Genomic DNA, 27,907 nt, shown 5'->3' with positions numbered 1-27,907 from the left:
AGAAATTTGACTTGCTCCAACGTTACATTCACCCTCCTGGGTCTAGCATCATTGCAATTTATTTCTAAATATCCCCCCTGACTTCTGCCAATGTAAGTTAAAAAATCTTGAAATTCTTTTCATATTTAAGCTGTATCTTTCCTAGACTGGAGTCTTTTGACTTCTCTTGAGATGTACATGGGAATCTACTCTAGATATATCTAGGGGCAATAATGGGTGGAGGTCTTAAGGAGTACTGGCATTCCCTCTTAAGGCAGCTACCTCAGATGAGATGATTACAAGTGTTCAAGCAAGGGAAGTTTATTTTTCTCAAAAAGGAAAAGAGAGGTTGCATCTTTTGGCAAAAGAGGTTCAGGGGATTTGGGGTGTATTAGTCTGTTCTCACACTGCTAAAAAGACGTGTCTGAGACTGGGTAATTTATAAAGGAAACAGGTTTAATGTACTCACAGCTCTACATGGCTGGGGAGGCCTCATAATCATGGTGGAAGGAAAGGAAGAGCAAAGGCACATCTTACATGGCAGTAGGCAAGAGAGATTGTGCACAGGAACTCTCATTTATAAAGCCATCAGATTTCATGACACTTACTCACTACCAAGAGAACAGTGTGGGGGAAACTGCTCCCATGATTCAATTATCTCCACCTGGCCCCACCCTTGACACATGGGGATTATTACAATTCGAGGTGAGATTTGGCAGGGGACACCAGGCCAAACCATGTCATTCCACCTTTGGTCCCTCCCAAATCTCATGTCCTCACATTTCAAAACCAATCATGCTTTCCCAATAGTCCCCCAAAGTCTTAACTCATTGCAGCATTAACTCAAAAGTCCACAATCCAAAGTCTCATCTGAGACAAGGCAAGTACCTTCCTTCTATGAGCCTGTAAAATGAAAAGCAAGTTAGTTACTTCCTAGATACAAGGGGGTACAGGCATTGAGTAAATACACCCATTCCAAATGAGATAAATTGGCCAAGACAAAGGGGATACAGGCCCCATGCAAGTCCAAAATCCAATGCAGCATTCAAGTCTTGAAGCTCTGAAATAATTTCCTTTGACTCCATGTCTCACTTTCAGGTCATGCTGATACAAGGGGTGGGCTCCCACGGCCTTGAGCAGCTCCACCCCTGTGGCTTTGCAGGTTACATCTCCCCCACTCACTGCTGCTTTCACAGTCTGGTGTTGAGTGTCTGCAGCTTTCCAGGCACACAGTGCAAGCTGTTGGTGGATCTACTATTCTGGAGTCTGGAAGACAGTGACCCTCTTCTCACAGCTCCACTAGGCAGTGCCCCCATGGGTACTCTGTGTGGTGGCTCCAACTCCACACTCCCTTCCGCACTGCCCTAGCACAGATTCTCCATGAGGGTTCATCCCTGTAGCAACTTCTGCCTGGAAATCCAGGCATTTCCATACACCCTCTGAAATCTAGGTGGAGGTTCCCAAACCTCAATTCTTGACTTCTGGGCATCTGCAGGCTCAACACCAAATGGAAGCTGCCAAGGATTGGGGCTTGCACCCTCTGAAGCCACACCCTGAGTTGTATCTTGGCCTCTTTTAGCCACAGCTGGAGTGGCTGGCATGCAGGCCACAAAGTCCTTAGGTTGCACAGAGTGGGGGGCCCTGGGCCTGACCCATGAAACCATTTTTTCCTCCTACTTCTCCAGGCATTTGATGGGAGGGGCTGCCACAAAGTTCTCTGACATGCCCTAGAGACATTGTTCCCATTGTCTTGGGGATTAACATTTGGCCCCTAGCTACTTATGCAAATTTCCACAGTGGCTTGGATTTCTCCTCAGAAAGGAAGTTTTTCTTTTCTATTGCATCATCAGGCTGCAAATTTTCCTAACTTTTATGCTCTCCTTCCCTTTTAAACGTAAGTTCCAATTCCAAGCCACATCTTTGTGAATAAATAAAACTGAATGCTTTTAGCAGCATCCAAGTCACCTCTTGAATGCTTTGCTGCTTAGAGATTTCTTCCACCTGATGCCCTGAATCTTCTCTCTCAAGCTCAAAATTCCACAAATCTCTATGGCAGGGGCAAAATGCCATCAATCTCTTTGCTAAAGCATAACAAGGGTCACCTCTGCTCCAGTCCTCAACAAGTTCCTCATCTCCATCTGAGACCACCTAAGCCTGGACTTCATTGTCCATGTCACTATCAGCCATTCAACAAGTATCTAGGAAGTTCCAAACTGTCCCACATCTTCCTGTTTTCTTCTGAGCCCTCCAAACTGTTCCAACCTCTGCCTGTCACCTAGTTACAAAGTCACTTCCACATTTTCAGGTATCTCTACAGCAGCACACCACTACCTGGTGAGGACTAAACTCTGATTTTTATTTTATCTTGACCAAATTCCTATCTAAGGGGCCAGGGGAGTCATGCCCTACAAATTATAAATTTTCATCAGATAGGTTTTATTTAACCCTGTATATCATGACTTACTTTCCAACCTGACTCTGGCATAACATTACAAGACAAGGAAGAAAATAAAAATATTTTACCCCAAAGCATGTTTCTTTGCCATATTTTGAAATGGTCCTGTAAAGCTGTTCTTTGTGGGGAAAAATTTGCATCTGTAAAGAATCTATTGACATAGCTAGATCTTTGTCTTCCAGACCGTCCCAATCCTAAAGAGATTAACTAAGATCTGAATAGGAAACATTTGTCATCTGTTGTCTCTAAGGGCAGCCACTGTAAGACTTCAAAATAACTTTGGTCTCTACAATCTTTATTTATTTATTTATTTTATTATACTTTAAGTTCTAGGGTACATGTGCACAATGTGCAGGTTTGATACACAGGTGCACAGTGCCATATTGGTTTGCTGCACCCATTAACTCGTCATTTACATTGGGTATTTCTCCTAATGGCATCCCTCCCTCAGCCCCTCACCCTACAACAGGCCCCAGTGTATGATGTTTCCTCTCTGTGTCTAAGTGTTCTCATTGTTCAATTCCCACCTATGAGTGAGAACATGCAGTATGTGGTTTTCTGTCCTTGTGACAGTTTGCTCAGAATGATGGTTTCCAGCTTCTTCCATGTCCCTGCAAAGGACATGAACTCATCCGTTTTTATGGCTGCATAGTTTCCGTGGTGTATATGTACCACATTTTCTTATTCCAGTCTATCATTGATGGACATTTGGGTTGGTTCCAAGTCTTTGCTATTGTGAGTAGTGCTGCAATAAACATACATGTGCATGTGTCTTTACAGTAGCAGGATATATAATCCTTTGGGTATATACCCAGTAATGGGATCGCTGGGTCAAATGGTATTTCTAGTTCTAGATCATGGAGGAATCGCCACACTGTCTTCATAATGGTTGAACTAATTTACACTCCCACCAACAGCACCAACACTCCCACCAAAAGCATTCCTATTTCTCCACATCCTCTTCAGCATCTGTTGTTTCCTGACATTTTAATGATTGCCATTTTAATTTGTGTGAGATGGTATGTCACTGTGGTTTTGATTTGCATTTCTCTGATGACCAGTGTTGATAAGCATTTTTTCATTTGTCTGTTGGCTGCATAAATGTCTTTTTTGAGAAGTGTCTGTCCATATCCTTTGCCCAATTTTTGATGGGGTTGTTTTTTTCTTATAAATTTGTTTGATTTCTTTATAGATTCTGGATATTAGCCCTTTGCCAGATGGGTAGATTGAAAAAGTTTTCTCTCATTCTGTAGGTTTCCTGTTCACTCTGATGGTAGTTTCTTTTGCTGTGTGGAAGCTCTTTAATTAGATCCAATTTATCTATTTTGGCTTTTGTTGCTATTGCTTTTAGTGTTTTAGTCATGAAGTCCTTGCCCATGCCTATGTCCCGAATGGTATTGCCTAGATTTTCTTTTAGGGTTTTTATGGTTTCAGGTCTAACATTTAAGTCTTTAATCCACCTTGAATTAATTTTTGTGTAAGGTGTAAGGAAGGGATCCAATTTTGGCTTTCTACATATGGCTAGCCAGTTTTCCCAGCACCATTTATTAAATAGGGAATCCTTTCCCTATTTCTTGTTTTTGTCAGGTTTGTCAAAGATCAGATGGTTGTAGATGTGTGGTGTTATTTCTGAGGCCTCTGTTCTGTTACATTGGTCTATGTATCTGTTTTGGTACCAGTACCATGCTGATTTGGTTACTGTAGCCTTGTAGCATAGTTTGAAGTCAGGTAGTGTGATGCCTCCAGCTTTGTTCTTTTTGCTTAGGATTGTTTTGGCAATGCGAGTGCTTTTTTGGTTCTATATGAACTTTAAAGTATTTTTTTCCAATTCTGTGAAGAAAGTCATCGGTAGCTTGATGGGGATGGCATTGAATCTATAAATTACCTTGGGCAGTATGGCAATTTTCACGATATTGATTCTTCTTATCCATGAGCTTGGAATGTTCTTCCATTTGTCTCTGTCCTCTTTTATTTTGTTGAGCAGTGGTTTGTAGTTCTCCTTGAAGAGGTCCTTCACATTGCTTGTAAGTTGGATTCCTAGGTATTTTATTCTCTTTGTAGCAATTGTGAATGGGAGTTCACTCATGATTTGGCTCTTTGTCTGTTAATGGTGTATAAGAATGCTTGTGATTTTTGCTCATTGATTTTGTATCCTGAAACTTTGCTGAAGTTGCTTATCAGCTTAAGGAGATTTTGGACTGAGACAATGGGGTTTCCTAAATATACAATCATGTCATCTGCAAACAGGGACAATTTGACTTCCTCTTTTTCTAAGTGAATACCCTTTCTTTCTTTCTCTTGCCTGATTGCCCCAGCCAGAACTTCCAACACTATGTTGAATGGGAGTGATGAGAGAGGGCATCCCTGTCTTGTGCCAGTTTTCAAAGGGAATGGTTCCAGTTTTTGCCCATTCAGTATGATATTGGCTGTGGGTTTGTGATAAGTAGCTCTTATTATTTTGAGATACATTCCATCGATACCTAGTTTATTGGGAGTTTTTAGCATGAAGGGCTGTTGAATTTTGTTAAAGGCCTTTTCTGCATCTATTGACATAATCATGTGGTTTTTGTCTTTGGTTCTGTTTATGTGATGAATCATGTTTATTGATTTGGGTATGTTGAACCAGTCTTGCATCCCAGGGATGAAGCTGACTTGATTGAGTTGGTAAGCTTTTTGATGTGCTGCTGGATTCGGTTTGCCAGTATTTTATTGAGGATTTTTACATCGATGTTCATCAGGGACATTGGTCTAAAATTCCCTTTTTTTGTTGTGTCTCTGACAGGCTTTGGTATCAGGATGATGCTGGCCTCATAAAATGAGTTAGGGAGGATTCCCTCTTTTTCTATTGATCAGAATAGTTTCAGAAGGAATGGTACCAGCTCCTCTTTGTACCTCTGGTAGAATTCGGCTGTGAATCTGCCTGGTCCTGGACTTTTTTTTGATTGATAGGCTATTAATAATTGCCTCAATTTCAGACCCTGTTATTGGTCTATTCAGAGATTCCACTTCTTCCTGGTTTAGTCTTGGGAAGGTGTATGTGTCCAGGAATTCATCCATTTCTTCTAGATTTTCTAGTTTATTTGCATAGAGGAGTTTATAGTATTCTCTGATGGTAGTCTGTATTTCTGTGGGATCGGTGATGATATCCCCTTTATCATTTTTTATTGCATCTATTTGATTCTTCTCTCTTTTCTTCTTCATTAGTCTTGCTAGGAGTCTATCAATTTTGTTGATCTTTTCAAAAAACCAGCTCCTGGATCCATTGATTTTTTAAAGGATTTTTTTTGTGTCTTTATCTCCTTCAGTTCTGCTCTGATTTTAGTTATTTCTTGCCTTCTGCTAGCTTTTGAATTTGTTTGCTCTTGCTTCTCTCATTCTTTTAATTGTGATGTTAGGGTGTCAATTTTAGATCTTTCCAGCTTTCTCTCATGGGCATTTAGTGCTATAAATTTCCCTCTACACACTGCTTTAAATGTGTCCCAGAGATTCCAGTACACTGTGTCTTTGTTCTCATTGGTTTCAAAAAACATCTTTATTTCTGTCTTCCTTTCGTTGTTTACCCAGTAGTCATTCAGGAGCAGGTTGTCCAGTTTCCATGTAGCTGTGTGGTTTTGAGTGAGTTTCTTAATCCTGAGTTCTAATTTGATTGCATTGTGGTCTAAGAGACAGTTTGTTGTGATTTCTGTTCTTTTACATTTGCTGAGGAGTGCTTTACTTCCAACTATGTGGTCAATTTTGGAATAAGTGCAATGTGGTGCTGAGAAGAATGTATATTCTGTTGATTTGGGGTGGAGAGTTCTGTAGATGTCTACTAGGTCCGCTTGATGCAGAGCTGAATTCAAGTCCTGGATATCCTTGTTAAACTTCTGTCTCATTTATCTAATATTGACAGTGGGGTGTTAAAGTCTCTCATTATTATTGTGTGGGAGTCTAAGTCTCTTTATAGGTCTCTTAGGACTTGCTTTATGAATCTAGTTGTCCCTGTATTGGGTATATATATATTTAGGATAGTCAGCTTTTTTTTTTTTTTAATTGATCCCTTTACCATTATGTAATGGCCTTCTTTGTTTCTTTTGATCTTTGCTGGTTTAAGGTCTGTTTTATCAGAGACTAGAATTGCAACTCCTGCTTTTTTTTTTTTTTTTTCTGTTTTCCATTTGCTTAGTAGATCTTCCTCCATCCCTTTATTTTGAGCCTATGTGTGTCTTTGCATGTGAGATGGTCTCCTGAATACAGCACACAGATGGGTCTTGACTCTTTATCCAATTTGCCAGTCTGTGTCTTTTAATGGGGCATTTAGCCCATTTACATTTAAGGTTAATATTGTTATGTGTGAATTTGATCCTGTCGTTATGATGTTAGCTGATTATTTTGCCCATTAATTCATGCAGTTTCTTCCTAGCATCAATGGTCTTTACAATTTGGCATGTTTTTACAGTGGCTGGTACCAGTTTTTTCTTTCTATGTTTAGTGCTTCCTTCAGGAGCTCTTGTAAGGCAGGCCTGGTGGTGACAAAATCTCTCAGCATTTGCTTGTCTGTAAAGGATATTATTTCTCCTTCACTTATGAAGCTTAGTTTGGCTGGATATGAAATTCTGGGTTCAAAATTCTTTTCTTTAAGAATGTTGAATATTGGCCCCCACTCTCTTCTGGCTCATAGAGTTTCTGCCAAGAGATTTGCTGTTAGTCTGATGGGCTTCCCTTTGTGGGTAACCTGACCTTTCTCACTGGCTGCCCTTAACATTTTTTCCTTCATTTCAACCTTGATGAATCTGACAGTTATGTTTCTTGCGGTTGCTCTTCTCAAGGAGTATCTTTGTGGTGTTCTCTGTATTTCCTGAATTTGAATGTTGGCCTGTTTTGCTAGGTTGGGGAAGTTCTCCTGGATAATATCCTGAAGAGTGTTTTCCAACTTGGTTCCATTCTCCCTGTCACTTTCAGGTACACCAATCAATCATAGAATTGGTCTTTTCACATAGCCCCATATTTCTTGGCGGCTTTGTTCATTTCTTTTTACTCTTTTTTCTCTAAACTTCTCTTCTTGCTTTATTTCATTAATTTGATATTCAGTCACTGATACCCTTTCTTCCACTTGATCAAATCGGCTACTGAAGCTTGTGTATGTGTCATGTAGTTCTTGTGCCATAGTTTTCAGCTCCATTAAGTCATTTAAGGTCTTCTCTACACTGTTTTTTCTAGTTAGCCATTTGTCTAATCTTTTTTCAAGGTTTTTAACTTCCTTGCAATGGGTTCAAACATCTTCCCTTAGCTCAGAGAAGTTTGTTACTACTGACCTTCTAAAGCCTACCTCTGTCAACTCGTTAAAGTCTTTCTCCATCCAGCTTTGTTCCATTGCTGATGAGGACCTGTGATCCTTTGGAGGGAAGAAGTGCTCTGGCTTTTAAAATTTTTGGCTTTTCTGCTCTGGTTTTTCCCCATCTTTGTGGTTTTATCTACCTTTGGTCTTTGATGTTGGTGACCTACAGATGGGATTTTGGTGTGGATGTCCTTTTTGTTGATGTTGGTGCTATTCCTTTGTTTGTTAGTTTTCCTTCTAACAGTCAGGTCCCTCAGCTGCAGGTCTGTTGGAGTTTGTTGGAGGTCCTCTCCAGACCCTGTTTGCCTGGGTATCACCAGCAAAGGCTGCAGAACAGCAAATACTGCTACCTGATCCTTTCTCTGGAAGCTTTGTCCCAGAGGGGCACCTGCCTGTATGAGGTGTCAGTCAGCCTCTACTGGGAGGTGTCTCAGTAGAGACACCTTGAGAAGTCTTGAGGTGGCAGTCTGTCCATTCTCAGAGCTCAAAAACTGTGCTGGGAGAACCACTGCTCTCTTTAGAGCTGTCAGACAGGGACATTTATGTCCGCAGAAGTTTCTGCTGCCTTTTGTTCAGCTATGCTCTGTCCCCAGAGGTGGAGTCTACAGAGGCAGCAACCTTGCATCACTGCAGTGGGCTCTGCTCCATTTGAGATTTCTGGCAGCTTTGTTTAGCTACTCAAGCCTTAGCAATGGTGGACACCCCTCCCCCTGCCGGGCTGCTGCCTTGTAGGTCGATCTCAGACTGCTACGCTAGCAGTGAGCAAGGCTCTGTGGGTATGGGACCCACCAAGCCAGGTGCAGGATATAATTTCCTGTTGTGCCGTTTGCTAAGACTGTTGGAAAAGTGCAGTATTTTAGCAGGAATGTACCATTTTTCCAGGTACAGTCTGTCATGGCTTCCTTTGGCTAAGAAAGGGAAATCCCCCAACCTCTTGTGCTTCCCGGGTGAGGCAACACCCCACCCTGCTTCAGCTCACCCTCTGTGGGCTGCACCAACTGTCCAACAAGACCCAATGAGGTGAACCAGGTACCTCAGTTGGAAATACAGAAATCACCCGTCTTCTGCATTGATCATGCTGGGAGCTGCAGACTGGGGCTGTTCCTATTTGGCCATTTTGGAACGGACCTCCACAATCTTTGTCTTAACCTAACATTCCCTTTCTATCAATTCCAGATCTTTAGACAAACTCAGCCAATTGTCAACCAGAAAATATTTAACTTCACCTATAGTCTGGAAGCTGCTGCCATGCCCTCCTCACTTTGAGTTGTCCTGCCTTTCTGGACCAATTCAATGTATTTCTTAAATGCATTTGATTGATGCCTCATGCTTCTCTAAAATGTATAAAACCAAGCTGTGCCCTGACCACCTTGGGCACATGTTCTCAGGACCTCCTGAGGGCTGTGTCACAAGCCATGGTCACTCACATTTGGCTCAGAATAAATCTCTTTAAATATTTTATAGAGTTCAACACTTTTATTTGACACTGGTACCAATTTATCATATTATTCTGTTCTCATGATACTAATAAAGACATACCCCAGACTGAGTAATTTATAAAGTTGTAAAAAGTTTGACTCACAGTTCCATGTGGCTGGGGAGGCCTCACAATTGTGGTGGAAGGCAAAGGAGGAGCAAAGGCACATCTTACACGACAGCAGGCAAGAGGAGTCCCGGCATGTGAAAGAGAATTCCCTGTTATGAAACTGTCAGATGTCATGAGACTTATTCACTATCACAAGAACAGCACAGGAAAAACCTGCCCCCATGATTCAATTACGTTGCCTTCAGTACCTCCAATGACACATGGGAATTATTACAATTCAAGGTGAGATTTGGGTGGGGACACAGAGCCAAACTATATCATGGGGGTTCAAGATATTCAGATCACTCAGTGTCTCCATTCCAATTCTGAGATTCCCTCCTTCGTACCCATTTTGTAACTTTTGTTTAAGAGACCTGATGAGGGTATGAATTCAGCCTATGGGGCAATTCTACAGCCTATAATATCAACGTTTCTCTTCTTTCTTGCTCCTTCCTTCCCATCTCGGCAGCGTGACCCACTGGTAGAGCCTTATAGGAAGCCAGGTGGTGAAGGCTCTGAGAAATGTCATTTTCAGGTTTCAACATTTGATGCCACAGAAGAGACTGTGGGAGGACAGGCATGCCTGCTTTCTCAGGAAGCTACTGGAAGTTATGCTTTAAAATGTGACAAAAATCAAGAAGGAGATGGCATCCAGGAGACAGGAGACAAAAGGAACACCCAGGAAGGTGGGGAGAGAGAGCCCAGGGCAACAGTCCTGCTGCAGACCTAGAGATTCACCAGGCCACAGTGGAGCAGGAGGGCTGGGGGCTCCAGGTGGGAGGTCTCTCAGAACAAAAGAAAAGAGAAACCAATGTGTGATGTATTTGAAAACATTGAGGGGAGAACTATTATTCTGTCACCACAGCTTAGAGGAAAATTAATGATGAATATGTAGAAAACAAAGCAATAAAAAAAAAAACAGTGTTCAGGAAAAGTGACATACTATAAAAGAAAGGAAGCATAATCATAGTACACTAAGTGACTCAGTGTTAATAGCCACAATGACATGAAAGTTCAGTATTTGATTTAATAAAAATGTGATAAAGTTTAAAGGGAACAGAAAAGCTGTGTGTTGGGATGAAGGGAGAGATGAAGACAGCTACATTTTTATCTTTTATATTGAAAAGTAAATAGATAATATTTAAACCAAAAAATCAAGAAATGTCAAAATAAAGAAGTTATTTAGATGTATGGAGATGAATCTCAGGGGGAAAGTTCACCTAAAATAGTTGAAAATTTTCTCTAAGAAATTAGTAGAGGTGAAATAGGGCGAGGAAATTTTGTTTCTCATTATAAGCCTCATAATATTTAGCTTTTAAAAATGTATTTATATTACTTTTATAAAATATTAACATATATTTTAATATCATATATTTTAATATCATAATAACATATATTTTAATAAATTTTGAGACATTTTTACCAGACTAAAAAGTGATCATCAATGGTTTTATAATGCTAACATTTTTATTGAACTCTTCTCAAGATCTTTTGTAGAAAATACACATTCATGCTTACCCAGTCTAAATATGGAAGGACCTCATGATTACTTAAGTTGTATTCCTGATTCTTTTATTTGAGATTCACTTTAAGTCTAACCTAGATAATAATCAATGTATTTTCAAAAATATCTTCACCTATGTTATTGAAAGGCCTATCTAAAGTTCTTGACATACATTCTGGACAATTTTATATTGTTTTGGGTGTTTTATTTCTTTAAGAAAATAGATGCTCCTCTCCTAACTTTTCTGTTTTTCAGACTTTTTTCTACTTTGTTTCCCTGGCCCATGGTACCCCTGTGTATTCTGGTTAGATGGCATTGTAGAGAAAATAATCAAATTTTAAAAACACAAAGATTGGAAAAAACCCTTCAGAAAACCAATGTCCAATGTCCTAGGAATGCTGAGAATAAAGTGAACTGGAAGAACTTGGCAGGATCTGTTCCCATAGGTATTTTTCCACAGTGTACAATAGACTCCATTGGCTGTAGACCTAGGTTGATAGGGCTCAGGGGTAAGTTTGGTTGAGTTGTATGGGCTTTGTGATGAGTGCAGGAATTTCTGCTTTTGGTCTTACTGCCATCAAGGCTAGGTCATGACAGGAGCAATTGTCTGTCTTCTTAGTTCAATGGAATGTCTAGTTTCTGAACTTGGAGGTAAATCATCTTTTCTTTATTTTTTCTTGGTCTGCAATAAGAAATAAAAATGGAGAGGGGAGAAAGAAATTATGAGGAGGCTGAAAACCAAAATAAAGTGGGTAATAAATAAGAGGAACAACAAATGATTATAAACTTTGTTCATGATTAGTCTTGCAATGTATTCTGAATGGTGGGTCTCACAAAGAAAATGGACAGAACTTGTCAATAACTCATGTTGACAGAGTTTGGCCGGGCGCGGTGGCTCACGCCTGTAATCCCAGCACTTTAGGAGGCCAAGGTGGGCGGATCACAAGGTCAGGAGATCGAGACCACGGTGAAACCCCGTCTCTACTAAAAATACAAAAAATTAGCCAGGCACGGTGGCGGGCGCCTGTAGTCCCAGCTACTCAGGAGGCTGAGGCAGGAGAATGGCGTAAACCCAGGAGGCGGAGCTTGCAGTGAGCCGAGATCGCGCCACTGCACTCCAGCCTGGGCGACAGAGCGAGACTCTGTCTCAAAAAACAAAAACAAACAAACAAAAAAAGACAGAGTTATTCCTAAAATTCTCTTATTGAATTGGTACTGGCCTAAATAAGTTCCTTTTTTATTTAGGGTGTTCACCTTTCTTTGTAATAGAGAATGTGGGTAAAGACTAAACTTAATCTTATATCAGTTAATGATAAAGATTGCAAAATCTAGACATTGTTATCATTAGTTAAGCAAATAGGATTTGAAAAATTATTTTTACAAAGTGTATTTACTTTTCAACAGCTTGATAAATGAAGAATGCAATCAAAACATTTGTTCAAATTGCAAGTTTTCTCAATCATCTTGTCTTCGTGAATGCCAGGACATTGCTGATATTCATCGTATAAATGCTGCTTTCTTCATTTTATTGTTGCCAGCCATGCCCTTTGGACCTGTTTCTGTTTATAGCAATATTGAATCAGGTGTGGGCTGCTCCCAGCCACCCAGCATCTCACAGAATTTCCCCAACCTGGAGTTGGTTAGTTTTGTCTCAATTTCTGGACAAATCCAATCTGAGACGAGGGATGGCAGAAACTTACCCAAATAACCCTATGGTTTTGGAATTCTCTAAAGCTCCAGATGGGGAGGTACACTCAAGTAAGTTGAGCTCCTCTGGTCTCTGTGCCAACAACAAAAACAACAACTGCAGCAGCAGAAATAACAGTAGCAATAGAAGCAGCAGCAGGAACAACAAAAGCAACAACAGCAGCAACAGTAGCAGCAATACTAGTAATAGCAGCAACAACAGTAATAACAGTAGTAACTGCAGTAACAATAGCAGAAACATCAGCAACAACAGTAGCAGTAACAACAACAAAAGCAACAGTAGCAACAATAGTAATAACAACAGCAACAGTAACAGTAGCAGCAACAGATATGGCAACAGTAATACCATCAGCAGCAACAGCCATAGCAACAATAGCAGCTTCAGTAGTAACAGCAATAGCAACAGTAACAACATGAGCAACAGCAGCAGTAACAATAGTATTAGCAATAGCAATAGCAACAGTAACAACAGGAGCAGCAGCAGCAATAACAACAGCAGTAGCAACAATAACAAAAGCAACAGCAATAGTAACAACAAAAGCAACAATAGCAACAACAGCAGCAATAATTTTAGCAATAGTAGCAACGACAGCAACAGAACCAACAGCATCACAATTAAGAGCAACAACAGTAGCAACAATAGCCACAGAAATAGCAAGAGCAGCAGTAGCAACAACAGGAGTAGAAGCAATAACAGCAGCAGCAGCAACAACAGAAGTAGTAGTAGTAATAGCAGTAACAGCAGCAGCAGCAATCATTACCATAGTAGCAACAACAGTAGCAGCAACACTAGCAGCAGTAGTAGCAGCAACAGCAATAGCAACAGTAGCAGCATCAGCAACAACAGCAGCAACAATAGCAGCAGTAACAATGGCAACAGCAGCAGCAACAATAATAGCAGCAGCAGCAACAGCAACAGTCGCAGCAGCAGCAACAACAGCAACAATAACAAAAGCAACAATAGCAACAGTATCAGCAACAGCAATAGCAGCAGAAGCATCACCAACAAAAATAGCATCACAGTTAACAACAGCAACAATAGCCATAGCAACAGCAACAGCAGCAGTAGCAACAGAAATAGCAGTAATAACAGCAGCAGCAGCAGCAGCAGCAATAATTACAACAATAGCAGCAATAGCAGCAACAACAGCAACAAGAGCAGCAACAACAATAAAAGCAACAATAACAACAGCAATAGCAGCAGCAATCATAACAGCAACAGCAGTAACAATAGCAGCAATGACAACATCAGCAACAATAGCAGCAACAAGAGCATCAGCAATGGTAGCAGCAGTGACAGCAATAGCAACAGCATCATACTCAACAATGGCAATAACAACAGAAGCAGCAGCAACAACAAAAGCAACAGTAGCAACAATAGTAGCAGCAACCACAACAGTAACAACAGCAGCAACATCAGCAGTAGCAACAACAGCAGCTGCAGTGGCAATAGTGGCAACAACAGCAGCAGCAGCCATATTAGTAGCAATGACAACAGCATTAATAACAACAACAGCAACAATTTCAGCAACAGCAGCAGCAGCAACAGCAACAGCATCATAATCAACAACAGCAATAATAATAGAAACAGCAACAATAGCAGTAGCAGCAACAACAGCAGCAGCAACAGCAATGTCAGCAATGGTAGCAGCAACAACAATAACAAAAGCAACAACAGCAGCAATAGCAGCAGCAACAACAAGAGGAGCAACAAAAGTAGCTGCAACAACAAAAGCAACAGCAGCAACAACAGCAGCAGCAAGAATTATAACAGCACCAACAACAGCAACATCAGCAAAAGCAGCAACAGCAATAGCAGAAGCAGCAACAACATCAGTAGCAGCAGCAGCAGCAGCAAGAGCAGCAACAACAGTAGCTGTAACAATAACAAAGGTGAACAGCAACAGCAGCAACAAAAACAACAACCACAGCAAAAGCATCAACAACAGCAAGAAAGCAGCAACAACAGTAGCTTCAACAGTAACAAAAGCAACAACAGCAGCAACAGTAGTGACAAAAACAACAGCAGCAATAGTCACAGCAGCAACAGTAACAGTAGCAGCAATAACAACAGCTACAACACTAACAGAGGCAACAACAGTAACAGCAGCAGTAGCAGTAGTAGCAACAACAGCAGCAGCGATAACAATGGAAACATCAGTAACAACAATAGCATCACAATCAACAACAGCAAAAGCAGCAGCAACAACAGCAGTAGGAATACCAGCGGTAACAACAGCAGCAGTAACATCAGCAACAACAGCAGCAACAACAGTAGCAGCAGTAGCAACAGCAGCAATAATCATAACAGCAGCAGCAACAACAGTAGAAACAAGTACAATAGCAATAACAACAGTAATAGCAATAACAACAGTAATAGCAACAGCAAAAACAATAGCAGCAGTACCAATAACAACAGCAGCAACAACAGCAACAATAAAAATGGCAATAGCAGCAGCAACAACGGCAGCAGCAGCCGCAACAACATCAGTCACCAGTGAGTGACTACTAATTAAATACCAAGCGCTGTGATGGGTGCTTCATTGCATTGTCCCATTCATGAGCCCAACCCTCTGATGGTGAGACAAGTTCATGGGCCACAAAATCTAGCTGCCAGGATTGAAACTTTGGCTTTGTCACTTATTGGCTGTGTGGTTTTGAGCAAGTCCTTTACTTTCTCCGGCCTGTTTTTATATTCCAGTTGTCAGTGGGGTTAATAATAATAACACCTATTTCATAGGGTTGCTGCAAGGATTCAATGAGGGAATACAGGCATACCTCAGAGATATTGGGGATTCAGTTCCAGACCACCACAATAAAGTACATTTTACCATAAAGTGAGTCATACATTTTTGTTGGTTTTCCAGTTCATATAAAAGTTATGGTTACACTATACTGTAGTCTATTAAATGTGCAATATTATGTCTAAGAAAACAATGTAATTTAAAAATACTTTTTTTTTTAAATGCTAACAATCATCTGAGCCTTCAATTAGTTGTAATCTTGCTGGTGGAGGCTCTTGCCTCTATGTTGATGGCTGCTGACTGATCAAGATAGTGGTTGCTGAAGGTTGAAGTGGCTGTTGGAACTTCTTAAAACAAGAATATGAAGTTTTCAATGTTGATAGACTCTTCCCTTCATGAAAGATTTCTCTATAGCATGCAATGCTGTTTCATAGTACTTTACCCACAGTAGAGCTTCTTTAAAAATTGGAGTCAATCCTCTCAAACCCTGATGCTGCTTTGTCAACTAAGTTTATGTAATATTCTAAATTCTTTGTTGTCATTTCAACAATGTTCACAGGATCTCCACCAAGAGTAGATTCCATCTCAAAAAACCACTTTCTAAGCTCATCTCTAAAAAGCAACTCCTCATCTGTTCAAGTTTTATCATGAGGTTGAAGCAATTCAAGTCACATCTTCGGGCTCTGCTTCTAATTCTAGTTCTCTTGCTATTTCTATCATATCTGCAGATACTTTTTATGCTGAATTCTTGACCTCTTCGAAGTTATCCATGAGGGTTGTAATCAACTTCTTCAAAACTCCCATTAACGTTCATGTTTTGACCTCCAATGATTCACAAATGTTCTTAGTGGCATCTACAATAGTGAAACTTTTCCAGAAGGTTTTCAATGTACTTTGCCTAGAACAATTAGAGGAATTACCATCTATGGTAGCTATAGCCTTATAAAGTATATTTCTTAAATAATAATACTTGAATGTCAAAACTACTCCTTGATCCATGGGCTGTAGAATGGATGTTGTGTTAGCAGGCATTAAAACAACATTAATCTTTAGGTACATCTCCATAAGAGCTCTTGGGTGACCAGGTGTATGTATTGTCAATGAGCAGTAATCTTTTGAAAGCAATCTTCTTTTCTAAGCAGTAGGTCTAAACAGCAGGCTTAAAATATTCAATAAACCATACTGTAAACAGATATACTGTTATCTGTACACAGGCTTTGTTATTCCATGACCACACGCAGAGTAGATGTAGCATAATTCTTAGGGACTCTAGGGTTTTAATGGTAAATGAACATTGGCTTCACCCTTCTAGTCACCAGCTGCAAGACAGTCAACCTGTCCTTTGAGCTTTGAAACCAGGCATTGATTTTTTTCCCCTGTCACCTTGAAAGTACTAAATGGCATCTTCTTCCAATAGAAGACTGTTGTGTCTATATTGAAAATCTGTTGTTTAGTGTGAACACCTTCATCAACGATCTTTGTTAAATCTGGAGAACTTGCTGCAGCTTCTACACCAGCACTTGCTGCTTCACCTTGCACATTTATGTTACGGAGACAGCTTCTTTCCTTAAGCCTTAAGAACCAAACTTACTAACTTCAAATTTTTCTTCTGCTACTTCTTCACCTGTCTCAGCCTTCATATAATCGAAGAGAGTTAAGGCCTTGCTGTGGATTAGGCTTTGGCTTAAGGGAATGTTGTGACCAGTTTGATCTTCTATCCAGACCACTCAAGCTTTCTCCATGTCAGCAATAAGGCTGTTTAATTTTCTCATTTGTGTGTTCACTGGAGTAGCATTTTTAAACTTCCTTCAAGAACTTTTCCTGTGCATTCTCAACTTGGCCAGCTGGTGCAAGAGGCCTTGCTTTCAGCTTATGCTGGCTTTCAACACGACTTCCTCACTGAGCTCAATCATTTCTGCCTTTTGCTTTGAAGTTGAGACTTGCAACTCTTCCTTTCATTGAACACCAAGAGGGCATTGTAGAGCTATTAATTGGCCTAATTTCAATATGGTTGTGTCTTAGGCAAGAGGAAGGCCCAAGGAAAGGAAGAGAGATGGGGGAACTGTCAGTGTGTGGAACAGTCAGATCACACACATTTTATCAATTAAGTTTGTTGTTTTACACAGACATGGCTCGTGGTGCCCTAAAACAATTACAATAGTAGTACCAAAGATTACCGATCTCAGGTCACCATCACAGATATGATAATAATGGAAAAGTTTGAAATATTGTGAGAATTACCAAAACATGCCACAGAGACATACAGTGAGCACCTGCTGTTGGAAAAATGCTGCAGATAAACTTGTTTAATGTAGGTTGCTGTATACCCTCAATCTGTTAAAAAATGCAGTATCTGCAAAACGCAATAAGATGAAGTGCAATAAAAGAAGGTGCACAGGAAGGGCATGGAAAGCACGGGCAGAGCACTTAGTAAATGTTAGCTATTGTTATCCTCATTTTACAGAGGAAAACCAGCTTAAGAAGTGAGATAAGGGGCCAGGCGTGGTGCCTCACACTTGTAATCCCAGCAATTTGGGAGGCCAAGGTGGGTGGATAACTTGAGCTCCAGAGTTTCAGACCATCCTGGGCAACATGGCGAAACCTGTCTCTACTAAAAAATTACAAAAAAATTAGCTGGGCGTGGTGGCACATGCCTGTAGTCCCAGCTACTTGGGAGGCTGAGGTGGGAGAATGATCTGGGCCCAGGAGGTTGAAGCTGCAGTGAGCTGAGATTGAGCCACTGCACTCCAGCCGGGGTAACCGGTGGAAGACTCTGTCTCAAAAATAGAGAGATTAAAAAAAGTGAGAAGTGAGATAAAGAATAGGGTAAAAGTCCATGCAGGCTATATTTGTAACTAGGACAGGTTTAGTGCCCTTAGGAACCAAATAACTTGGTTGGTGAGGGAGGGATTCTTGCCCTGCCCTGTTTCTGCTGGCTCTCAGCGCATATGACACTGTTCTTGGGGTCAGTTTTCAGTGCCAGTTGTGGTCTGCCCTCCTGCTCCCAGACATCCTTGCCTCCTGCAGGCCACACCTCCCACCCCTCCCTCTGTAGGTGCACTGTTCTCTGGCTCTGTCTCAGCCCTCACCACTCCCACTCTTCTGCAACTCCCCAAGTCTTACACATATCTCTCAGTGCGTGGTGAACTGGGTTATATAATACAGAAACAAGAACAGTGCGAATCTTCATAGCAGTATCTGTAGATCATACAAATGGAAAGAATGTAAAATAACAACAGGAATGATCTTTTGAAATATCTCTTTAGCCTGCTTTGAACCAGCCTGGTGAAAATGAACAACTCTGAGAAGCATAGGAATGTGTGTGTCACTGAGTTACACTTCTCCATCTTACAACAACTCGGAATGTATTTTAAAATTTGATTTCCAATAAATAGTCTAGGCATATATTTTCCTGTTTTATAGAACAGCTATAAAAGCTTCTGTGAATAATAGCAGGGGCTTGTAGACATTAATTAATTAGTGTCAGGCACTTTATTGACACTTGGTGAGTGTTAATTGGAAAGCACTGGGTGAGAGCACTTAGTAAATGTTAGCTATTGTTATCCTCATTTTACAGACAGGAAAACAGGCTTAAGAAGCAAGATAAGGTATTGGGTATAAGTCCACAGGTTATATCTGTAACTAGGACAAGTTTAGTGCCGTTAGGAACCATAACAACTTAATTAGGAACCAGGTGACACTTAATTAGTGTCAGGCACTTTACACATATTTTCTTCTTTAATCCAGTGAGTAGGTACTGTTGTCCCCATTTACAGATGAGGAAACTGAGGCTTTGAGGCATTCAGGCGATAAAGCCACACACATGGGAAATGTGATGGCAGGGCTTCAGGCTCTACAGGTCATGCTCTTCACTACACATATTACTGCCTGCCTGGCACTGGCGCCGGCTAGAGAAAGAAACTCCAATTAGGGATGCTGTAGAAAGAACTTCAGCATTTCTTCCACAAATAATTGGTAAGCTCCTGCTCTGTGTATGCCAGGCACCGTGCTGAGTTCCAGCGATACCACAGTAAACAGGATTTAGACTGTCTTTGACGGGAGGTGCCCATGTGTGTGGGAAGCTACATAGGGAGAGGGGTATGGGGTTGGAGACGGTTGGTTTAGATGAAAGGTCTCCAACTCAAATGTCTGCATGCACCAGGCAGATCATACAATGTACCAAAGACAATAGGAAACAGTGGGGACTGTGGCCTCCTGCACAGGGCAAACCCTTCAGAAAGCCAAGCCATCATTCAGCTCCTACACATTGACAACAAGAGGAAATATCTTCTCAGTGTTACCAAATCTTCTGCTTTTTTAAAACAGATCCTGGAAATCCAGTTTATGTGGAATTTCCCACTTTTAAAAAAAATACTGTGTAGGCCAAAGAAAGCACTGGAGAACTTGGTGGCCTGCGGGCTGCGAGTATGTGACCTCTGCCTGGATTCAAAGGCCTCTTCCGACTCTAAGACTCAAGTTCTAGGAAAAGCCTCAGACCACTGTGATTTGCCAGCATTTTGTCCAAGTACTGAAAATGTTAAACAAGAAGGTTTGGTAAAATGAATAAAAATCAGTTGTTTGTGGTATCAGTAGGCCAAAAATGGAGTCAGAAGAAAATAAATAAAAATATCTAAATATACTGTATAAACAAATTTGTGGGGAGAGTGTCAGACAGGTTTGTTTTTCATTTTTTTAATGTACTGTTTGAATGGGTTCATATGGTCCAAAATTCAAAATTACAAAAAGGTAAGCATTGCAGTCTCCCTTCTACCTGTATCCCACAGCCACTTCATTCCATAGACAACCAATGTTATGGTTCTTGTACATTTTTGAGATACAAGTATTTACATATATGTCTTTCCCTATTTTTACACATATGATAGGATATATACTTTTCTATGTTTTGCTTTTTCCCCCATTAGCAATATATCTTGGAGAACTTTCCTTGTCAGTGTACGTGAAGTGGCCTCATTCTTTTTAATGACTGTATAATTTTACAGAAGAATGGCATATCATTTATTTAACTGGTGTTCTAATTCATGATCATTTAGGTTGTTTCCAAACTCTTGTTATAAAAAAATGCCTTAAAAAAAAAAAATGCCTTAATGACTAGTCCTGTACACATGTCACTTTGTACATGTAAACTTCTAGAGGTGTAGAGTCACTAGGTTAAAGGATACACATGTTTGTAATTTTAATTTAATATATTTTAATTTTTTTAGACGGAGTCTGGCTTTGTCACCCAGGCTGGAGTGCAGTGGCGTGATCTCAGCTCACTGCAACCTCTGCCTCTGGGTTCAAGTGATTCTCCTGCCTCAGCCTCCCCAGTGGCTGGGATTACATGTGCATACCACCACACCCAGCTACATTTTTTTGTATTTTTTTAGTAGAGATAGAGTTTCACTGTGTTAGCCAGGATGATCTCCATCTCCTGACCTTGTGATCCGCCCATCTCGGCCTCTCAAAGTGCTGGGATTATGTGCCTGGTCCATGTTTGTAATTTTTATCCTACTATTGCACTGTCCATTATAGAGGTATCTAACTCCTACCAGCAACACGGGAGACTGTGTTTCTCCCCATTCTTCCCCAACATAGTGTGTTACCAAGTAATTTTATTTTTGACAATCCAGGTAGTTATTAGTGCAGTGTTAATGTGAACTTTTCTTACTATGAAGGAGGTTGAGCATATTTTCACATATTTAAGAGCTGTTTTAATTTTCTTTTCATTGAATTATTTGCTCACATATGTTGCCTATTTTTTTTTTCTATTGGGTGGTTGCTCTTACAGATTTGTTGGGAAAATTAGCCCAATGTAGAGTAGTAAATATTTTCTTCAAGTTTATAATTTTATTTTTAGCCTATGGTAGTTGTTTAATGCAGAATCTTTTATTTTAATGAAAGCGAACATATTGACCTTCCTTCTATGGATTCTGGATTTTTTGGGTCATATTTAGAAAGACTTTCTCCACATGAAAGTTTAAAGAAATTCTCGTATAGTGTCTTTGTAATTTTACTGATTTTTTAAACGCTTTCAAGTCTTGGATTTAGTTTGAATTTATCTCAGTGTATGGTGTGAAGTATGAAGTCAATCTAATTCTTTCCAAACAGCTACAGGGTTCTCCTAAAACCTTCCTAGAACAGTTCATTTCGAACTTTCAACTGCCTACCTCTGCATATTTTCGGCTTCCTCGATGGTCTCAGGCAAAGCCTTCCCTTTAGTTTCGGGTAGCAACAGCACCAGACCTCCAGCAACCAAGCCAACCACGGCTGAAAGCCAAACAGATGAAAATCACATTAAGAACTGAAAAACTCAAGGTCTATAATTAGAGTTTCCCTTATTTTTGTTTAAAACTTTTTTTGGTGTTTTTCTATACTTATTTACAGATTCCTTTGCCATCTCTGACTGCTATATTTTCCATTATAAATATTATACCAGTTCCAAACTCCATTGAATTACTATTCCTAATAGGGAAATGAAATACTTAACATTTTGAGTCAAGGTTATTCTAGGGTAGAGGACATTGCCACCATATTAAGATGCTTTGGAGTTAGAAAACAACTCTGCAAAAAATGAACTGTTTGAAAAGGAAGACCATAACGCTGCCAGTATAAATCACTTAGTAAGGAAAATAAGTCAGAAACTTGGGTCATTTCTAGCAAATAAAAGTAATGAATTATGTATTTATTATGATATAAGAGCACTAAAAAGTATAGCCAGGATTTTAGTTTAAATTCAGGTGTTCATTAAATTCCCATTATTCCTTTTTTTGTCTCTAGCTATAATCTTTAATAATAAACACATGTTTTTGTTTCTTTAGATTCCGATAAAAGTTTTGATCTTTTAAAGTTGTATTTCTATGTGTTTCATAATAATAGAATACAGAAAATAGGATGTGGATTCTTTACTAGTTTTGAGGTCTCAGAACACTGCATGCCAGTCTCCATTTTTACACCCCCAGAAAATGGCTGAAATAGAAGCTGCAGGGCACAGAACCCAAGCTCTGAGGGCCTGGGCTCCAGCTCTGGCCCCTCCCATACTGGTCTCAAGGCCTTGGGAAGTTCTGTAATCTTTCTGGTGCTCCAGACATTCCTATATAAATTGGGATAACATACTGTCAAATCGAGTTTAGCCTATAGCTGCCTCCTCACATATTTTAAGTTTGGCCTGAAGGTTTATCTGTACATTGTGAACTATAACCTAGATGGAATGGCAAACACACTGTAGCCTACTCTTGTGCCAGTTAAAACCACCTTTGCAAAATTATGACTGAGACAGTGAAAGAGATCTAACTTAATCGACTTCCTCTTGCTTCTACCCTCCAAGCTGTCCTTGTCATTCTTGGGTATAGGCTGACCTAACTTTGGGAAAAACTTAGTTTATAGATTAAAACAAAGATGACAACAGCCAAAGCAGAACTCTTTGTTGCCTAGGAACTAGGTTGCCTTTGTAGGACTAACATTAGCCACAAGATAAGAAATTGTGGTTTAGGAGTCATGCAGCTGGAGCCTACAAGATTCTGACCCTTTCTAAACTGCTGCTAAAATCAGTGCTTGAGATATTTTGCAGACCCTGCACTTGATGAATCAGCTGGCACCACCCAAATTGATAAACTGGCTTATCTGATCTTGTGGCCCCCACCAAGAACTGACTCAGTGCAAGAAGACAGCTTTGACTCCCCGTGATTTCATCCCCCACCAATCAGTGCCCCCGCCTCACTGGATTCCCCCACCCACCAAGTTATCCTTAAAAACTTAGATCCCCGAATGCTCAGGAGACTGATTTGAGTAATAATAAAACTCGAGTCTCCCACACAGCCAGCTCTGTGTGAATTATTCATTCTCTATTGCAATTCCCCTCTCTTGAGAAACTGGCTCTGTTTAGACACCAGGCAAGGTGAACCCCTTGGGCGGTTACAAAATCACCAAGTTTTAGCCAGTCAAATGTGGCCAACTGTTCAAACCACGTTCGAATAAGGCAAACACCAAGCTGTAACCAATCCAGTTATTTCTGTACTTCACTTCCGATTTCTGTACGCGGCTTTTCTTTTTCTGTCTATAAATCTTCTTTCACCATGTGGCCGTGTTGGAAGCTCTGAGCCTACTCTGGCTCAGGAGGCTGCCTGATTCATGAATCATTCTTTGTTTAATTAAACTCTTATAAATTTAATTCAGCAGAAGTTTTTATTTAACAATACCACCTCACAAATGTAAACCAAAAACAAAATTCGAAGATCCCCAACTGATTGAATTGAACTGAAAAACTTCAAGATTTTTCACTCCCACCCTTTCCCATTTAAGCCCTGATGGAAAGGGGTGGGGGGCAGACATGTCTCATTATACCCTCTCCCTTTTGGAGTTCAAGCACAAGTCACCAGTGTTAACATTAAAACACATCTTAAGACTGACATAACAGACTCTTTGTAGCAATAAGAGAGCAAATTCCAACCTGACCACAGAATGATATCACATGACAGACAAAAAAAAATTAAAATATTTTACCCCAAAATATATTTCTTTGACCTAGTTTGAAATGGCCTGGCAAAGCCATCTTTTGTGGAGAGAATTCGCATCTGCAAAGAATCTCTATTAACATAACTAGATCTTTCCCTTTCCAGACCCTCCCAATCCTGAAGAGATTAACTGAGAGTCTAGCACCTTTTGAAGGTCTGAATAGGAAACATTTGCCATTGATTGTCTCTAAAGGCACCACCTATGAGACTTCATCTACATAATAAGAGCCTTGGTTTCCATAACCACTTATCTTAACTCAGGCACTCTTTTCTACAGATTCTGGATCTTTAGATAATAATTTAACTCTTTCAAGCAATTGCCAATCAGAAAATCTTTGAATCCACCTGTGACCTGGAAGTCCCTGCTTTGAGTTGTCTTGCTTTTCTGGACCAAATCAATGGATACTTCACATGTATTGATGGATGTCTTTTGTCTGCTTAATACATATAAAACCAAGCTGTAATCCAACTACCTTGGACACATGTTCTCAGGACCTCTTGAGACTGTGCCTCAGGCAAGTCACTCAAATTTGGCCAGAATATGGTCACTCATATTTGGCTCAGAATAAACTCTTTAAATATTTTACAGAATTTAGCCTTTTTCCTCGACATGTCAGAGGCGTTTGAAACACAAGAACTTTATCTTGAATAGGGACTGGGTAAAATAAGGCTGAGACTTACAGGGCTGCATTCCCAGACAGTTAGGCATTCTAAGTTACAGGATGAGACAGGAGATCGGCACAAGATACAGTTCATAAAGACCTTGCTGATCAAACAGGCTGCAGTAAAGCCATCTACAACCCACCAAAACCAAGATGGCAATGGGAGTGACCTCTGGTTGTCTTCACTGTTACACTCCCACCAGTGCCATGACAGTTTACAAATGCCATGGCAACATCAGGAAGTTACCATATGGTCAAAAAAGGGGAAACTCATTAATAATCCACCTTTTGTTTAGCATACAATCAAGAAATAACCATAAAAATGGGCAACTAGGAGCCCTCAGGGCTGCTCTGCCTGTGGAGTAGCCATTCTTTATTCCTTGACTTCCTTAATAAAGTTGTTTTCACATTACTCTGTGAACTTGCCCTGAATTCTTTCCTGTGTGAGATCCAAGAACCTTCTCTTGGGGTCTGGATCAGGACCCCTTTCCAATAACATCGTTCTGGTGAACCCTGAAGGGGGGATACTGAGGAGCCCTCCCCCCACCAGCCCGAAGGAAACAGACTGCAGCACTGATTAATCAACTTTGGGTAAGTGCTGGCATACCTGGGTAAAGGACGTGATTGAATTAGAGGCCCAATTTAGGGGAATTAGAGTCTCTTCTAAGACAGAGAGGGTTAAAAGTCCCTCTTAATAAAAGGCAAAGACACTTGACTGAACTTGGGTTTGAGGCCTAGCTTAGGAAGGTTAGAGTCCCTCCTAAGATTGAGGGGGGTAGAAGTCCCTCTCAGTAAAGTCCCTCTCAGCTAAGAATGAGTTTGGCACTATGGAATGTTAACTGCTGTTTTCTTTGAATTAATTTCCCTTGCACTCTGCTGATGTCTGTGGGTGACAGGATTAGGCATATAAAGCATCTTGGAACATGGATAGTTATTGTCAGGCCTCTGAGCCCAAACTAAGCCATCATATCCCCTGTGACCTGCACATATACATCCAGAATGCCTAAAGTAACTGAAGAATCACAAAAGAAGTGAAAATGGCCTGTTCCTGCCTTAACTGAACTGATGACATTACCTTGTGAAATTCCTTCTTCTGGCTCATCCTGGCTCACAACCTCCCCCACTGAGCACCTTGTGTCCCCCGCCCCTGCCCGCCAGAGAACAACCCCCTTTGACTGTAATTTTCCTTTACCTACCCAAATCCTATAAAATGGCCCCACCCCTATCTCCCTTCACTGACTCTTTTCATACTCAGCCCACCTGCACCCAGGTGAAATAAACAGCCTTGTTGCTCACATGAAGCCTGTTTGGTGGTCTCTTCACATGGACGCGAGTAAAATTTGGTGCCGTGACTCAGATCGGGGGACCTCCCTTGGGAGATCAATCCCCTGTCCTCCTGCTCTTTGCCCCATGAGAAAGATTCACCTATGACCTCTGGCCCTCAGACTAACCAGCTCAAGGAACATCTCACCAATTTTAAATCCGGTAAGCGGCCTCTCTTTACTCTCTTCTCTGACCTCCCTCACTGTCCCTCAACGTCTTTCTCCTTTCAATCTTGGTGCCATCTTTCAATCTCTCCCTTCTCTTAATTTCAGTTCCTTTCCCTTTTCTGGTAGAGACAAAGGAGACACGTTTTATCCGTGGACCCAAAACTCTGGCACCGGTCACGGACTTGGGAAGACAGTCTTCCCTTGGTGTTTAATCATGTGGGGACACCTGCCTGATTATTCACCCACATTTCACTGGTGTCTGATCACCGCAGGGACACCTGCCTTGGTCATTCACCCACATTCCCTTGGTGGCAAGTCAGTTGCAGGGATGCCTGCTTTGGCTGCTCACCCAACCCCTTCTCTCCGTGTCCCCACCTCTTCTTCACTTTCCTGGGGGGCGAGCACCTCCCACCCCTTCTCTCTGTGTCTCTACTCTCTCTTTTCTCTGGGCTTGCCTCCTTCACTATGGGCAACCTTCCACCCTCCATTCCTCCCTCTTCTCCCTTAGCCTGCTTTCTCAAAAATTTAAAACCTCTTCAACTCTCACCTGATCTAAAATCTAAGCATTTTGTTTTCTTCTGCAACACCGCTTGACCCCAATACAAACTTGATAGTGGTTCCAAATAGCCAGAAAACGGCACTTTCGATTTTTCCATCCTACAACATCTAGATAATTCTTGTCATAAAATGGGCAAACGGTCTGAGGTGCCTGACGTCCAGGCATTCTTTTACAAATCAGTCTCTCCCTAGTCTCTGTTCCCAATGCAACTCGTCCCAAATCTTGCTTCTTTCCCTCCCGCCTGTCCCCTCAGTCCCAACCCCAAGCGTTGCTGAGTCTTTCCAAAGTCTTCCTTTTCTACAGACCCATCTGACCTCTCCCCTCCTCCCCAGGCTGCTCCTCACCAGGCCGAGCTAGGTCCCAATTCTTCCTCAGCCTCCGCTCCCCAACCGTATAATCCTTTTATCACCTCCCCTCCTCACACCAGGTCCAGCTTACAGTTTCATTCCGCGACTGGCCCTCCCCCACCTGCCCACCAATTTCCTCTTAAAAAGGTGGCTGGAGCTACAGGCATAATCAAGGTTAACGCTCCTTTTTCTTTGTCCGACCTCTCCCAAATCAGTTAGCATTTAGGCTCTTTTTCATCAGATATAAAAACCCAGCCTAGTCCATGGCTCATTTGGCAGCAACCCTTAGACTCTTTACAGCCCTAGACCCTGAAGGGTCAGAAGGCTGTCTTATTCTAAATATGCATTTTATCACCCAGTCAGCTCCTGACATTAGAATAAAGCTCCAAAAATTAAATCCCAGCCCTCAAACCCCACAAGAGGACTTAATTAACCTCACCTTCAAGGTGTACAATAGTAGAGTAGAGGCAACCAAGTAGCAATGTATTTCTAAGTTGCAATCCCTTGCCTCCACTATGAGACAAACTCCAGCCACATCTGCAGCACACAAGAACTCCAAACGCCTGAACCGCAGCTGCCGGGGTTCCTCGAGAACCTCCTCCCCCAGGAGCTTGCTACAAGGGCTGGAAATCTGGCCACTGGGCCAAGGAATGCCCGCAGCCAGGGATTTCTCCTAAGCCATGTCCCATCTGTGCAGGACCCCACTGGAAATTGGACTATCCAACTCGCCGGCAGCCACTCCTAGAGCCCCTAAAGCTCTAGCCCAAGGCTCTCTGACTGACTCCTTCCCAGATCTGCTTGGCTTAGCGGCTGAAGACTGATGCTGCCCGGTCGCCTTGGAAGCCCCCTGGACCGTCACGGATGCTGAGCTTTGGGTAATTCTTACAGTGGAGGGTAAGTTTGTCCCCTTCTTAATCAATACAGAGGCTACCCACTCCACATTACCTTCTTTCCAAGGCCTGTTTCCCTTGCCTCCATAACTGTTGTGGGTATTGATGGCCAAGCTTCAAAATTCCTTAAAACTCCCCCACTCTGGTGCCAACTTGGA

At 41.3% G+C, this 27,907-nt stretch overlaps 1 protein-coding gene across 5 annotated transcripts in view; it reads right to left on the bottom strand.

Annotated features, from left to right (window-relative positions):
* Nucleotides 1–414: 414 nt before the first annotated feature.
* SLC22A2 (solute carrier family 22 member 2) overlaps nucleotides 415–27,907 on the bottom strand; it is a 53,915-nt gene continuing 26,422 nt past the window's right edge. The window contains exons 10-12 of one of the 5 annotated variants that reach the window (XM_065543188.2): nucleotides 21,459–21,558; nucleotides 9,334–9,397; nucleotides 415–882 (exon numbers count right to left, since the gene is read on the bottom strand). In XM_065543188.2, the coding sequence (XP_065399260.1) occupies nucleotides 823–882; nucleotides 9,334–9,397; nucleotides 21,459–21,558 (224 nt within the window). In that variant the 3' untranslated portion in view covers nucleotides 415–822. Of the gene's footprint in view, nucleotides 883–7,492; nucleotides 9,398–10,784; nucleotides 11,523–12,540; nucleotides 12,621–21,458; nucleotides 21,559–27,907 lie in introns of those variants that run through there. The other 4 variants (XM_065543187.2, XM_005551501.4, XM_065543189.2 and 1 more) reach the window with 4 other exon arrangements.

Source organism: Macaca fascicularis, chromosome 4, assembly GCF_037993035.2.
Source record: "Macaca fascicularis isolate 582-1 chromosome 4, T2T-MFA8v1.1".
NCBI lineage: Eukaryota > Metazoa > Chordata > Mammalia > Primates > Cercopithecidae > Macaca > Macaca fascicularis.
The sequence above is the reverse complement of the archived record's forward strand: the minus strand, read 5'-3'. Positions and strand labels throughout refer to the sequence as shown.